We start from the raw sequence: 14,047 nt of genomic DNA, 5'->3' as shown, positions 1-14,047 counted from the left end.
GCCTCACGTTCACTCTCAACTCTCACTCGCCGTCGCCGAGACTTCCTCTGTCCCGCTCGACTTCCTCTCTGCCGCTCCGGGTAACTGGGCCACGCGGAGGGGGAGTGGGGAGGCGGGTTTGGTAACAAAGGGCCACTCTGCTCTCCACCGTGGGTCCCACACCCTGGGGTGGCAAGACTCCCCGCCCTTTCCACGTCCCAGGAAACCAAGCCTGGGCCACTTAACACCCCCAGCCCAGCGGAAACATCAAACAGCAGCTTTTCTTCATAGGTTTAATACCGAGGGCTCAACCAAACTCAGCCCAACAAACAGCTGGGCAATCTCTTGACACCCTCCCGATACTCGTTGAGGATTCTTTGCCTTAACTGGCACCCTGGGGGCACCAGAGCTGAGGCCGGCTGGCGCTGCTACACAGGTCGGCGCCAGGGGCTTAATAAGTGACATAAAATGTCTACACGCATAAGTAACCGTACTTAGGGCTTCTGCAAGGGCCACCAGAGCCCAGAGATGGCGGGCGGGCCCCCGCGTCACGGGCCACGCTGCAGGCGACTGCGCAGGTCCTCGGCACAGCCGTCCAGCCCCATGCGCTCCAGGGCCGCGTAGATGGCGCCCAAACCGGCGGGCTGCTGCTGGCGCCAGCGCTTGAGCATCTCGTACTGCTGGTCGCGGAAGCGGCCGACCTCCACCTCCACGGCCTCGATCTCCGCCTCGCGCAGCCCCAGCGTGCGCACGAACTCCTTCCAACGCCGCGCAGGCACCGCGTCCATGACGTCGTAGAGCTGCGGGCCCGGCTGGAGCATGGCGGCCCCGGAGGCTGCAGGGGGCTCTTGCGACGGCGTGGGCGGTGGCAGAGGGCCTGGGGGCGGGCCAGAGAGAGCCAATGGGGGATGCGGGCTTCAGCCAAGGGGCGGGGACCTGGGCGAGGGCCAGAGCGGATACCTTGGGCAGAGGCCAGCAGGGGAGCTCCACCAGGTCAGGGGACCGGAAATGGGCAAGTGGCGCCTCTAAAACCACAGCTTCTCACCTTGGACTGGGGAGAATGGGGTCAAGGCTTCCTGAGTTCCCTTACCAAGAGCTCTGCTGGGCAGCTGGTCCCAGGGCCATGTCACCTCTGGGCAGGGCGCCTTCTGGGTCTGAGGGGAGCCAGGTGTCCAGCTGTTGCCTACCAACTGGACGGCGCAGACCTCACTGCTGTTGGGTGGCACCAGAAGGGCGTGGGTGCCGTCTGGGGGTGTGAGGTGGGTGACCTGGAAGCCAAGAGAGGCCCCAGGTCAGCCTTGCTTGCCCAGTAAGGCCCCTTGGCTGGGCTCTCTGGCTGGGAGTGGCCATCCCTGGCTCAGTCAGCAAACATCCCCCAGTGTCCCCCAGCCAACCACGCTATCTCACTGTGGCCCAGCAGAAGAGCTATTCCTCTGCCTCAGATACTCTGCCCCTGCCGTCCTCCTCTTGTTCCCCTGGCCGTGGTGGCGCTCATCCCACTGAACTGTTACGCCCTGTTTACCTGTCTGGACCCCAGTAGACTGAGATGCCCTTGAGGGCTGGCACTGTGCTGCTGTCATTCACTGATACTCTGCTCTTTGCATATGTGTTCATTAGGTCTACTCAGCGCCAGCCACCATGCCATGTGCTAGGGACCACGAGTTATAATAAGGCCCAAACTTTCAGTTCCAGAATGCTGAGGCCCGGATGCTTGCTCACCCTCTTCCCAGAATATTACTGAAATTCTTACCTGTAGAGGGCTCAGGGCCTCCATCCCAGCTTCCTCTGATAACAGAGACAAACAGCATCTAATCAGCACCCAGGCAAGGCTCCTGGACCTGAGTGCTGGCCCAGCTCCTCTCGGGTTCCTCTGCAAGTCCCCCAGCACTTCCTCCCTCAGTTTCCCCCTCTGCATCAGGGCCGACTGGGCTCTGGGCTACCCATCCTGACCCCAGGCCCCTAGGGACGTGTGTGTATGCATGCACTTACCGGGAACCATGGGCTTGCAAGGCTGGCAGCGGCGGTATGTGTAGGTCAGAGTGGCCCCAAGCAGGAGTGGGACCACCAGGCCTGCCAGGAGCACCTGGACCCAGAACACTGAAAGAGTAGCTGGTGGGTGGTGGGTGGTCACTTCCCCCCAACCTCCCCTTGGCTCATCCCATCTCTCCTACTCGCATTCCCAGCACACCACCTACTCTGTCTCCAGCCACAGACAGCCGCACAGGGCTCAGGACAGCTCCCAAGGGTGCTCCTGTAAGGGAAGGGGGTGGGCTGGGGGATGAGGGAGTACGTACCAGGAGAGGCTACCCAGGACTGCCTGACATCTTCTGCATTCTGGAGACCCTTCCCTCCCCAGGCCTCTCTCCTGGGAGCCTCACTCTACCCAAGAATGTTCCCGAAGTACTGCTGAAATGTCACTTGTGTCCCCAGTAACAATATCAACAATCACTATTTATCGAGCTGCTTCTAGACAAGATTGAGGGTCACTAGAACGTCAACTCCATAGAGACTGGGATTTGTCTATTTTGTTCCTGGTGTATCCCTAGCACCTCGAACAGCGTCTGGAAATAGCAGATGCTCGATAAACATCGTTGAGTGGATGAATAAATAAAGTGTCTTACTCCTTAATCAGAGCCCTGGGAAGGACCTACTAACATTCTCGTGTTTGGGTGGGGAAGATCAGAGAGGCGAAGTAACTTTCCCAAGATGCCCCAGAGAACAAGTGGCAGGTCCTGAATCTCAGTCCAAGTTTTTTTTGTTTTTTTTTTAAAGATTTTATTTTTCCCTTTTTTCTCCCCAAAGCCCCTGGTACATAGTTGTGTATTTTCAGTTGTGGGTCCTTCTAGTTGTGGCATGTGGGACGCTGCCTCAGTGTGGTTTGATCAGCAGTGCCATGTCCGTGCCCAGGATTCGAACCAACGAAACACTGGGCCGCCTGCAGCGGAGTGCGAGAACTTAACCAATCGGCCACGGGGCCAGCCCCCCCAAGTTTTTTTTTTAAAGATTGGCACCTGAGCTAACAACCGTTGCCAACCTTTTTTTTTTCCTGCTTTTTCTCCCCAAATCCGCCGAGTACATAGCTGTATATTTTAGTTGTGGGTCCTTCTAGCTGTGGCATGTGGGACGCGACCTCAGCATGGCCTGATGAAAGGTGCCATGTCCCCACCCAGGATCCAAACTGGTGAAACCCCAGGCCACGGAAGCAGAGCGCACGAACTTAACCACTCCACCACGGGGCCGGCCCCTCAGTCCAAGTTTTGAAACTCTATCAACGTGGCTCTCTCCAAAGTGACCGACCCTATCCTTAATGGACAGCTGGAAGAATTACCGAAGTCGAGTCTAGCAGGAAGTGAAGCTATGCCCCCTTCTTTATCTGGCATAAGGTGAATCCAGATTTCCCTTTACCATCCAGTGTTTGTCTGAAGTGGGGTCCACCTGCCATTAGGCCAAGCTCCTTCCCCCTAGACCCTCACCCCGCTCCCAGCCTCCTTTTCCCCAGCCCAGGGCAGCCAGGAAGTTACGTGGGGCAGGACACGCAGCTGTTGCCATATTCATAGAAGCCAGGCAGGCAGGTCCCACAGCCGATGTCTCTGCCAGAACCTGCAGTCCAGGAGATAGCGTGGGTCAGGTCAGGAGAGAAGGAGGCAGGGGGAGCGGGAATGGGAGTAGGTAGCCTGGAATGCAGGTACTCACAGGGCACCCGCGCGTGGCGGTGCAGGGCCCCACAGTCTGGGCATGGAAGGCAGCGGAAGCGTGAGCCGTCAGGGCAGTGCCTGACCAAGCACTCCACGAACGAGCCTGGCTCGCAGCCACAGAGGGTGTCCGCCACTGCTGAGCAGTTCTTCAGGGCCACCTGGGAGGCTGGTGGTGGGGGGGGGGTTCAGGAGGGTGGAGAGAGCAGAAGCCATCAGGGCCAGAGACCCCCACACAGAGGCAGGACAGATCCCCCAGAGTATGGAGATGAGAATAGACCAGAGACAGGGCCACCCCAAAAGGGAGAGAAGTTCAGAGATGACTGCAGACCAGAGGCTGAGGCATGTACAGAGATAGGAAAGTCAGCAGGGAGAGAGGGTCAGGGGGGAGGCCCCGGGGCAGGTGGGCACAGGGCCCTCACACCCAAAAGTTGAGCCCAAGCCAGCCACTTCCTTCAGAAAGACCCTGGCCACAGCCTGTCCTCAAGAGACCCCCAGTGAGCTCTAGGCAGCCCCTCACCCTGCTCATCACAGGCCTGGCAGCGGGTACAGCGGGTCTCATGGTGGTTCTCCCTAGCCAGGAAGGTGCCCTGGGGGCATGGAAGGCAGGTGGGGTCGCCACAAGGCTTTGTACAAGCGGCCTTCAGGTAGTGCCCTGTGGAACCCACACTGGGGTCAGATAGTCAGAGGGGGCTCCCACCTTTCCTCCCTCCCTTCCCATCTCTGGCTCCCTACTTCCCTCCTAGCCTCCCCTCACCCCATTCCTGGCCTGCCTGCCCCCACCTGCTCTCAGGCTGCCCTCACTTCCCACCACGCCCCTCCCACCCCTCCAGCCGCTCACCTGCTGGACAGCCCCTGCAACAGAACAGACCATTCCTCTTCTGTAAGTTGTGGGCACAGTCACACCTGGGGCTGGGAATGTTGCCCTGGCCCCGGGCACCCAGCAGCACGAGGAGGAGAGCCTGAGGGACAGGTGCTGCTGGCTCCCAGCGGGGCTGCCCCATGTGGGGGCCTCTCCCTGCCCAGGCTCCCCGACTTCAGAGGCCCCAGCACTTGCCCTCAGTGGAGCCCACTTCTCAGGTGCGGGTGAGACTAACTTCCTTCCCTCTCTGCCCGGATCAGCCTTCAGAGAAGCAGAGTAGAGGCCCCTACCAGCCCCTCTCACACATTTCCCCTCCACCAGGGCCCCAGGGCCCCAGGGCAGGAATCAGGGAGCCCCACCCCAACCCGTGCTTTTTCTAAGGTGAAGGACCCTGATCTTTTTCTGCCTGGGGTCCCCAGACCCCTCTGGCCCCTGGGAAGGTGTTTCCTCTCGGCGGAAGAGCCCTGCCTGGTTGAGCCTCTAATTAGGTCGGAAGGGAGGGCCGGCCCAGCCGTCAGCCAGGCTGGGAGCGCAGACTCGCCAGGGGGCCCCTTCCTTGGCCGCAGGCGCGCCTGCGGGGACCCAGGCCCACGCAAGGCTCAGACCGTACCCCACGCCCCGCGTCCCCACTCACCGCAGCCACCGCTGCTGTGCAGCCCCCCGGCCACGGTTCCATGGCCCTCAACGCCGCGCTGGGCCCTCCGACGGGCGTGCGCCGGCCGGGGCCTGGCCCGCTGCGCCCGCCCCGCCCCGCCCCGCACTGCCCGCCACGGTGTGCGCCCAGCCCAGCGCCCGCAGGGCCCGCCCCGCGCCGCCCAGGAGAGCCCGCCCCCGGGGTGGGGGCCAGGGCGTGGCCCCGCGGCTCCCTAGAAGGGGAGCTCCCCAGCCCCTGCGGCCTGCCCCCGCGCACCTGAGCTCAGCTGAGGCCGCCTGCGAGCAGCAAGATGCGCACAGGACAGGGCCGCATCGCGGTCCCCACACCTGGATTCTAGGCCCCAGCCTGAGACCACCGCTTCGAGGTGAAGGGACTTCCCCTCTCTGGGCATCAGAGCCTTCCCTCAGCCATGAGGGGTTGGGCGAGAAGTAACCAGGTGGGAGAGCCACCCTCCCCAGACACTAAGTGGGTGTGGGTACAGGGCCTCCCCCCTCCCCCGGAGTTGTCAGGTGCACTCAGTAGAGCCTAAGACAGGTGGCCTACCCTCGTGGACACTCCCACGGGCAGCCCAAGACGGCCCTCTGAGGCATCTGGCTGGGAGGGGGTAGCAGGTACCTCATTGGGGGAGGCGCCTGTGGGAGGCTCCGATGGCAGACATGGCGCTGGTGGCAGGGGGTGGGGGTTGATATTGGGGTGTTGGTCCGGTGACCTCTGCCCTGTTAATTCACTAATGCTTCCTACAGTCTCTTCCAGTGGTGCCCCAATGCAGACGGAGGGGGACAGGAGCACCGAGAGGCGCCCACCCCAGAGCTCAAGGGCACCTGAGTCAGGAAAGGGGGGGTTCCAAAAGCAAAGGACTCTTTCTAGTGGAATATATACAAGTCTTTATAAAAGAATCAAAAGCTCAATAAATATGCAACAGAGCCCAACCCAAGCCTGGGGTGGCCAGCGGGGCTGGGAGGGAGTCGGTGAGGACAGGGTCATATCCCATTTGGGGCCAGATGAGGGCGGAGGTGGGAAGGACTGCCCTGGAGCCCAGCTGGAGGACTGGATCTGGTGACCTCAGGGACTAGTGGGCAGGGGCCCTGCTGGGGGTAGGGGCCAGGGGCAGGTTAGTGAAGGTGGTGGCCCTCGGGAGGCAGTCCTGAGGGGGTACTGCAGCCTGGGGCTCTGCTGAGCCCTCCTCCACTTCCATCCAGTCTGGCAAAGTGCAAATTGGGCCCCAGGGCGGTGGCAGGGGTCCTGGCCGGCACTGAGGCTCGGGCACACACAAGGCAGCAGCTGGACCAGGGGCTGGCATGTCCCAGGAGGCATGCTGTCTGTTGTCCCTTGGTGAGTGGCACCCTTGAGGACCCTCCTCTGCTCAGACTTCCCTGGAGGGGAGGGGAGAGACAGTCCTTCCTTGGCTGATGCCACTCAGAGGGGCTCTGGCCACCCTCTCCTCCCTATTTGAATCCTCAGGCCTTTGTACCACTGCCCGCCTTAGATATCCTCACTCAGGCTCTGGGGCAGGTCTCAGGCTCCCTCTCCCATCCCCATCCCCAAATGCCATCTGCTCCCAGCAATGACCGTGCCTCTATCCACTCCCAGGCTCAGAGGCTCAATGCCAGCACGCTGGGCCACCTTCCCTCTACCCCCGGCCAGTCCACTCACGAGGCAGTGAGCGTGGAGTTAAGCAGCAGTGTGGTCCTGATTCGGTAAAGCTGGGCCAGCGTCAGCTTCCTGTGCTGGGCAGAGATCCCTGGCGGGGGCTCAGGCTGAACCCTGGGCGAGGCCCCCGAGGGCAGCTCTCTGCTCCTCCTGGAGGCTTCTTCGGGCTCTCTAGCTGAGCAGCTGATTTTGCACGCCAGCTCTGACAGCTTGGGGCCACTGCCAGGGCTTGGTGCCCCGTGGCAATCCCAGCTGGGCCCAGCTTCCTGAGGGGAGCCCTGGGTTCTAGTGTCAGGAATTGTAGCAGCCAAGCAGAGTTCCGACAGGCTGCGGCTGGGGGCTTGGGGCGCTCCAGGGGTGGTGGCCCCTGACAACAGCTGGAGGAGGCTGGCCTCAGATTTGGACTTGAGCAGGTGGGGCAGCCGGGGCAACAGCTGGACAGGGTTTCGGCGGCAGAGGCGGGGCGAGGGTGGAGGTGAAGGGGCTTGTGGTAATTCTGGGGGCCGGGGTGCTGGCTCTGCCATAGGGGCTGGGGCCACAAAGTCGTGCAGGGACGTCGGGGAGAGGGTGCCGTAGGCGGAGTCCATGGAGCAGGAACGGCCATCCACTGGGCCCAGGGGCAGCAGTTCACTGGTGGGCGTGACAGAAGAAGCGGTGGTGCTGAGAGAGGTCTCATCCGACTGGGAGCTGAAGGGGCCGCCCTCGAACTCAGGAGAGGACAGCGTCTCCCCAGGCTCCACCACGACCATGGCTAGGGTCTCCGTGGAGCCGTCCGAGGCACTGTGGGGCCGGGAAGACAAAGTCAGCCCAGCCAAAGGAAACCGAGATGGCCTGGTACAGCCCCGTGCTGGGCAATGCAGAGTCTACACCCTCTGCCCTCCCGGAGGTCGAAGCTCAGAAATGGCATGCATGTGGCACATGTGCCAGATCTCCCAACTCCTATGCCCACAACACAATCAGTAACAGTGTCTGTCACCATTACAGCACTCCTTCCTGCTGGACACAATCTAAGAACCCTCAGCTCAGCTCCAGGGAGCTACCACTAATGGGTCAGAGTGGCCTCAAGTTGAAAACTGTGCCATCCCCCCCTGGACTTGGTGGGAGACAGAGCCCTCCCCCAACCCACTGGGCTCACAACACGAAGCCATGCAGAGGAAGGGGTCATGGTGAGGCCCTGCCCAGTGTCAGCGGCCTTGGGGTCGGGAGTCCTGGGCTGGAGAACTTGCCCTGCTCTGGCCTGCTGGGTAGTCCTGGGCAAGCATACCAGTGCTGGGAGTCAAGGCTGTGGCTGCTTTTGCGCAGGATGGTGGGGGAGCTGGCAGCAGAAGTGCTACTCTCCCCCGCTTCCTCCTCCTCTTCCTCCTCTTCCTCCTCCTCCTGCTCATCCTCCTCTTCTTCCAGGCTCTGCAGGTGCTGCTGGCTGCCTGGGTGCTCCTGTGCACGCAGCTGCTGCAGCTGGTTCTATAGGTGGGGTGGGGGCACACAGGGGCAGAAGGGACTGTGGGCAGCAGCCCCCACCAGGATACCCTGCCCGCCTGCAGACCACGCTGCTCTCACCTGGGCATTGTAAATGGCATCCACCCAGCCACGGCACAAAGCCTGGCCGCTGGCCTGGAATGTGTAGGCCCCTACAGCGCTATGGAACTCATTCAGGTAGATGAGAAGGAAGGAGCCTGGTTAGGAAGGGCTTGCATCAGCTGAGAACACAGCCTCTGCCCATCACAGCCCTTGCCCAGGAGCAGGGGGCTGGGCTCCTCACCAGGGTCCCGAAGCTCCCGGCACACAATCTTGTCCACCAGCAGCGGTGGCCTGATGACCTTGGTCCTCTCAGCCTTCTTCACTGCCTTGGTCACCAAGAGCAGGTCCGTGAAAAGGAAACAGTAGACATCCATCTGGGGTGACAGGGGGAGCAGGAGAGGCCCAGGGCTCAGGGCCAGGGTCCTCAGACCTCAGACAGAGACCCGCAGCCTGTCTCTGCAACATCCTCTCCTGGGGGTACTCAGATTTCATCAAACACTTCCCCTGCCCCCTCCCTGAACCTGAGAGCAAAATTAAAATGAAAAGCAAGATGATCTTCTCTTTCTCTCTTTGAACTATATATTTGTGATTTAGTTCAACTAAAAGTTTATCTTAAAGAGAAAATGGGAGGTGATTGTAAATTACGATCTGCAGGCTCTCAGCTCCCCAGCACCCACATGATTGACAGCTCAGTAGCAAGGCTCTGGGGCATTCCTGGCCTGCTCAGGGAATGTGCCCCTCCCCTCCAACCAGGAACCCCTGTGACACTGACAAGTGAGCAAGACCACACCCCCTGGACTGTGACCCTGCTGCCGTGTTTGTAAAGAGTAAACTGCAGGCAGATAATCGTTCCCCATATGACACAAAGTCGCTAGTTCTTGAACGGCCACACAACCGATTGAGCAGCTGAGAACCACTGAGTACGGTCCAGAAGGTCTCCAGGAAGGGATGGTCCCGACCACAGGGCAGGGGAGGGCAGGGGCCCTGGGTGTGGGGTGGCCACAAGAGTCACCTTACTGTCCTTCCCCTCCTTCATCCTTAGGCTCCCCTCCAGCAGCAGCTGTCGAGTCTCCTCCGGAGAGGCGCCAGGGATGGGCGCTGTGAGGTCCAGATGCAGAAATTCTCTCAGGAGCTGTGGGTGGAGAGCCAGTGCAGGAGAGGTCAGGGTCTGACTCGCCATCTCAGCTAGCAGACCTCAAGCAAGGTTCCCAGCACAGCTCCGTCTGCCAGTGTGGCCCTTCCTCGCACCCAACAGGATCCCGCCCCCGACATACACAGACACAGGGGCCCACCTTGTCCACCTCGTCGCTGCTGCCCTCCACCACCTCGTAGGCGTCAATGCGGCTCACCACGGCTGCCAGCCGCTGCCGCTCTTGTCGCTGCCGCATGCAGGCGTTCACGTGGTGGATGAAACGCTCCACCGAGCTAATCTGGGGAAGGGCGGTGGGGGTTTAGGCTCAGTGTCCTCAAGGGACCTAGCCTATCACCCCGCCAGCGCTAGCGTCCCCGTTACCATGGTGATGACGGCTTCCTTGGCGCGAGGCTCATCTGTCTTCCTCAGCACCGATTTGAGCAGCAGCGGGTACTTGGTGAGCCGCTGGTGGGGTTTGGCCAGCATGTCGCTCAGCTTCAGCCGCTGGCACTGCTGGTGTTTCTCGGCCCACTGCGGTGCGGAGCCGGGGGCGGAGCTCAGGGCAGGCCCCGCCCCCGGACCCTAGGCCCCGCCCACCGGCAGACCCCTGCCACCTGCAGGCCAGGTGAACCCCGGGTCCTGCGCTCCCGCCGACCAGCCTTCCCGGCCCGCCCTCACCGTGACGTAGGCCCGGAAGAGGTCGCTGTCGCGCAGCAGGCCGCGCATGTACTCCATGCAGCCCTCCTCCTCCATGCAGTATCGGATGTAGGGCTTGAAGAGGGAGCCGAACTGGCCAGGGGCAGAAGGAGCAAAGCACCGGTTACGCGCGCTCCCCAAGCCCTTCCTTACTGCACTTTCGCGACCACCCCAGGGGCTGGCAAGCTTATTATCCCTGTTTTCCACAGGAGAAAACTGAGCCTCAGCGAAAGAGACCACCCTCGGCCACGTAGCAAGGGTAGATGGCCAGGTGGGGTTAAAATCCGGGCAACCGACTAGGAGTTCCTTGCCTGTGCCCACCAGGGGTCGTGCGGGGCCAGAGGTCAGGGGAAGGGTGGGGTGAGGGGCAGATGCGATCGGCGCCCCAGCCCTGCCTCAGTGTCCCCGCCTGTGTCCAGCCCAGCCCGTACCATCTTGAAGCCTTTGAGGAAGTCCCCGGGCTGCAGCAGTGCCCGCGTGCGCCGCGCCTTCTCCAGCACCGGGGCCATCACGCTGGCCCACAGCCCGCGGTGCAGCCGCGCGATCTCCGGGATGTTGCTGAACAGGCGCTCCGCCTCCACCTGCGCGGCGGGAGGTGCGCTCGGCCTCGCCCCTCACCTACTCCATCCGTGAGCCCCGCCCCCTGCCAACCCCGCCCCCGAGGCTAGGCCCCGCCTCCTCCTCCTACCCGCCCAAGCCCCCCAGGCCCCGCCGCACCTCACACAGCAGCCCCGACTCTTGCAGGTTCAGGAGACAGCACAGGAACAGCTGTGGGGTCAGGGAGCACTGCAGCTGGGGGTGGGGGGGCCCATTCCCGACGCCCTAGCCAGCCTCTTAAGATTCCCTTCTACCCCTTCCCCCTCCCAGGAGGCCCTGAGGCAGCCTGGGACAGAGAGGGTTTACCCTTTGAGAAAAGGCCCAGCCCCATGGCCCACCCAAGGGTCGCCCTGCCCAGGCCCCATCTAGAAGGAAGCGCTGGGGGACCAGCCTAGCAGCCATGCCTGGAACTCTCCTCCACCTCTGCCCTGGCTCAGCCTCTGAGTTTCAGCTCAGAGGCTGCCTTCCCTTAACCCCCAAGACTAGGATGGGTGCTTCCCCCAGGTCCAAGTCCCTACACACACACACACCCCAGTGCCTACCCACTCCGTCTCCACCTCTAGGGTGTGGGCTGCTGGGCACCTAGCACACGGCAGGTGTTCAGAGTGGCCGTTGGATGAATGAGTGAGAGGATGAGGCCTGTGTTAATTCAGCTCAACTGGCAAGTGTGCCCCAAGCCCCCTCCCAGGTGAAGCCCCCTCCCACGTGCTAGCCTGTGGGATTTGCCTCCTCCCCAAGGGGTGGCCCTTCCCTCACTCTCCTTCCCCTCTCTGTTGCCTGGCACCTGCTCCTTCTGCAAAGGCTGAGACTCCACTTAGGGGCGCCCAGAAGGCACCCACGAGGGAGAGGCAGGCAGGGGGCTCTGGGCAGGGTGTGGCCCCACACTCACGTTGGTGATCACCCGCAGCTTCTTGATGTAGGAGGCCTCCGTGTGCAGGAGCTCCCACACTGCTTCCTGCTGGTGACACTGCCGCCGGGTCAGCTTCTGTGGGAAGGGCAGGGGGTCATCCAGGAGCCCCAGAGGGTGCCGGGATAGACCAGGTGGGGAAGAAGGGTGAGCTACCCTGCATGCAACCTCCTTTTTTCTCAATGGGGACACAGGTCCCCCAAGTTCTGGGCTCTCTTCTGCCATGAAAACAGCCAAGTGGCACACCGCAGTTTGACTTTGCCTCAGTTTCCCCAAAGTGGGTTAATGATGACAGCAGCCTTGGCAGAGCTGTCCTGTGGAACATCCTGTCATTGGGTCCACAGAAGGGCCCCAGGAAGTGGGGGATAAGGCCCCCTTTTCCCAGATGAGGAGGGTGCGGCAGGGCTGGGGGGGCACCCACCTCATGACCGTCAATGAGCTCCCGCCAGCTGTCCTCCAGCTGCAGGCAGGCATCGTCCTCCTCCTCCTCATCCCCCTCCTCCTCCCATGAGTCATGGTCGAAGCGCAGCCTCCGGGGCAGCCTGGGCAGCCCAAAGAGCCCGTAGGCATGCAGCTTGCTCTCCAGCTGCTCCATTTTGTCCACCTCCTGGAAGGAGACCCGCGATCAGGGTCAGGGGTCAGGGCCAGCCAGCTGCCCTGCCCCAGGGCCCACGGGACCACATACCCGGCCAAAGGCACTGGTGCTGGGGCCAGAACTGAAGAAGCCGCTGAAGCGACTGGCTGCCCGGTTCTTCCAGCTGTCGCTGCCCCCACTGCCGCCACTGCTACTGCCAGGCAGAGAGCAGCTGGCAGGCGTGGAGGGCTCCTGTCCCGGGATGCTGGCCTCCCCCAGGAACTCCAACATGTTCTTGCGTCGGCGGCCAGGGGCCTGGCCGGGGAGGGGTGGTCAAGGCCAGGCCCATCCTGGCCCCCAGAGCCCTACCCCAAGGTGGGTTTCCTGGACCCTGGCCAGCCTGGGATGTGGAAGGGTTTCTGCACCCCCCACCATGGGACATCCCCTCTCCTGAGACCCACACACATTCTTGGGGCTGGAAGGTCCAGACACAGATGCACCTGGACTGCCCCCCAGCCACAGGCATGAAGCAGCTGGGGAAAAGCAGAGTCACACATACTCAGATGCACTTACAAGCACAGCTCCAAATGGATCCACAACATACACCCATGCACACGGCCAGTGACACGAGACACACTCATGTACTGACTCCTTGGGCACTAGAAGATTCTCAGTGACAAGACCCATCACCTTGGGGTATGGTTGGATCCAGAGGGAGCCCCCCCATTCACAGAGCCAGCCCCATTTTCCAGAAGGGGAGATCAAAGCCCAAGAGGGAGCAGGGAAGGCTCCAGGGGACTCCCCACTGAGGACCCTGCCCACCCCCAGGCCTGACACAGCCCCTCCTCACCAGGATGTCCAGGCTCTCTCGGCGGCTCTGGGGGTCCACACGCTCCAGGGCAGGGGCCCCGGCCCCAGCCGGCCGCAGGATTGGCAGACTCAGGGACTTGGAGTCCTTCACGCCCTGCTCCACCTTCCCCTCGTCCCCTGGCTTGGCTGAGGTGACATTAGGGGACAAGCAGAGGTCCTCAACACCCAGGTCTAATGGAGGAGGGAGCCCCAGTCCTCTCTCCCAGGATCCAAACCAAGGCCTAGCTGCCCCTCCCTGAAGCCCCGCCCTGCCAGCACCTGCCACCACAGCCCAGCAGAGACACCTGTATGCTAATGAGCCTGCTCAGGGCCATGGCCAATGGGAACCTGAGCCTGGGAGGAAGAGCCCATCTCTGGGAGGCCCAGCCAGACCCCAGCCACCCTGCCTGCCCGCCCAGCTGGCTGCTCACCTTTGACCCGCAGGTAGTGTCCCCCGAACCTGTAGGCCTCAAAGGTGAGGGACAGTGGTGTGTTGGACTGGTCCAGGTAAATATCCACTTTGCCCAATGCAATGCCCTTCCTTTCAAAGACGGGCAGCAGCACTTCCCTGCCCCAGAATGGAGGTGTGTATGTTAGGGGGCAGTCAAACGAACCCCTACTCGATCCATAGCCCCAGCTCCAACTCGCCTTCCCAATACCCACGGGATCACACACAGGTACACAGACACACAGGTGCGTGCACACACACACACACCTGCCCACAGAGGTTCACACACTCCTGCACACATCCACACACAGGTCAACACGTTCATACCCTCACACATGCACATCTGTACACCAGGGACTGGGCCACGCACACTTGGGTTGGAATACACAAACAAGTGCACAGGCCCTCATCACACGTTCCCTCACACTGGTGTGCATGCCACATGGGTGGGCCGCTAACAGGTGGGGGACGTGCTCACTCACAGGCCA

At 61.9% G+C, this 14,047-nt stretch overlaps 2 protein-coding genes across 12 annotated transcripts in view; both read right to left on the bottom strand.

Moving 5' to 3' along the window:
- Positions 1 to 258: 258 nt before the first annotated feature.
- On the bottom strand, positions 259 to 5,310 carry TNFRSF25 (TNF receptor superfamily member 25). 3 transcript variants are annotated; one of them, XM_008534686.2, is made up of 10 exons: positions 5,168 to 5,310; positions 4,513 to 4,633; positions 4,192 to 4,326; positions 3,673 to 3,840; positions 3,501 to 3,579; positions 2,175 to 2,230; positions 1,969 to 2,076; positions 1,730 to 1,764; positions 1,070 to 1,247; positions 259 to 856 (listed from the first exon to the last, which is right to left on the bottom strand). In XM_008534686.2, exons 1-10 carry the CDS (start codon positions 5,207 to 5,209, stop codon positions 528 to 530), a joined length of 1,251 nt encoding a protein of 416 aa, XP_008532908.2. In that variant the 5' UTR covers positions 5,210 to 5,310; the 3' UTR covers positions 259 to 527. The 3 variants fall into 3 exon arrangements, with proteins under 3 accessions (XP_008532908.2, XP_008532910.2, XP_008532909.2); XM_008534688.2 differs by having other exon boundaries at positions 2,168 to 2,250; positions 5,168 to 5,307; XM_008534687.2 differs by having other exon boundaries at positions 4,513 to 4,552; positions 5,168 to 5,274.
- A 745-nt stretch (positions 5,311 to 6,055) lies between these two features.
- PLEKHG5 (pleckstrin homology and RhoGEF domain containing G5) overlaps positions 6,056 to 14,047 on the bottom strand; it is a 47,865-nt gene continuing 39,873 nt past the window's right edge. For 7 of the 9 annotated variants that reach the window (XM_008534689.2, XM_070603917.1, XM_070603953.1 and 4 more), the window contains 16 exons: positions 13,543 to 13,679; positions 13,113 to 13,258; positions 12,374 to 12,577; positions 12,110 to 12,295; positions 11,671 to 11,766; positions 10,902 to 10,952; positions 10,616 to 10,765; positions 10,167 to 10,277; positions 9,870 to 10,019; positions 9,649 to 9,786; positions 9,369 to 9,488; positions 8,598 to 8,730; positions 8,396 to 8,511; positions 8,103 to 8,299; positions 6,842 to 7,618; positions 6,056 to 6,561 (listed from right to left, as the gene is read on the bottom strand). In XM_008534689.2, coding sequence (XP_008532911.2) covers positions 6,552 to 6,561; positions 6,842 to 7,618; positions 8,103 to 8,299; positions 8,396 to 8,511; positions 8,598 to 8,730; positions 9,369 to 9,488; positions 9,649 to 9,786; positions 9,870 to 10,019; positions 10,167 to 10,277; positions 10,616 to 10,765; positions 10,902 to 10,952; positions 11,671 to 11,766; positions 12,110 to 12,295; positions 12,374 to 12,577; positions 13,113 to 13,258; positions 13,543 to 13,679 — 2,722 coding nt within the window. In that variant the 3' untranslated portion in view covers positions 6,056 to 6,551. Of the gene's footprint in view, positions 6,562 to 6,837; positions 7,619 to 8,102; positions 8,300 to 8,395; positions 8,512 to 8,597; positions 8,731 to 9,368; positions 9,489 to 9,648; positions 9,787 to 9,869; positions 10,020 to 10,166; positions 10,278 to 10,615; positions 10,766 to 10,901; positions 10,953 to 11,670; positions 11,767 to 12,109; positions 12,296 to 12,373; positions 12,578 to 13,112; positions 13,259 to 13,542; positions 13,680 to 14,047 lie in introns of those variants that run through there. The other 2 variants (XM_070603926.1, XM_070603944.1) reach the window with 1 other exon arrangement.

Source organism: Equus przewalskii, chromosome 2 (genome assembly GCF_037783145.1).
Source record: "Equus przewalskii isolate Varuska chromosome 2, EquPr2, whole genome shotgun sequence".
Taxonomy (NCBI): domain Eukaryota; kingdom Metazoa; phylum Chordata; class Mammalia; order Perissodactyla; family Equidae; genus Equus; species Equus przewalskii.
Note: the sequence above shows the minus strand (reverse complement) of the source record. Positions and strands in the feature narration are given on the sequence as shown.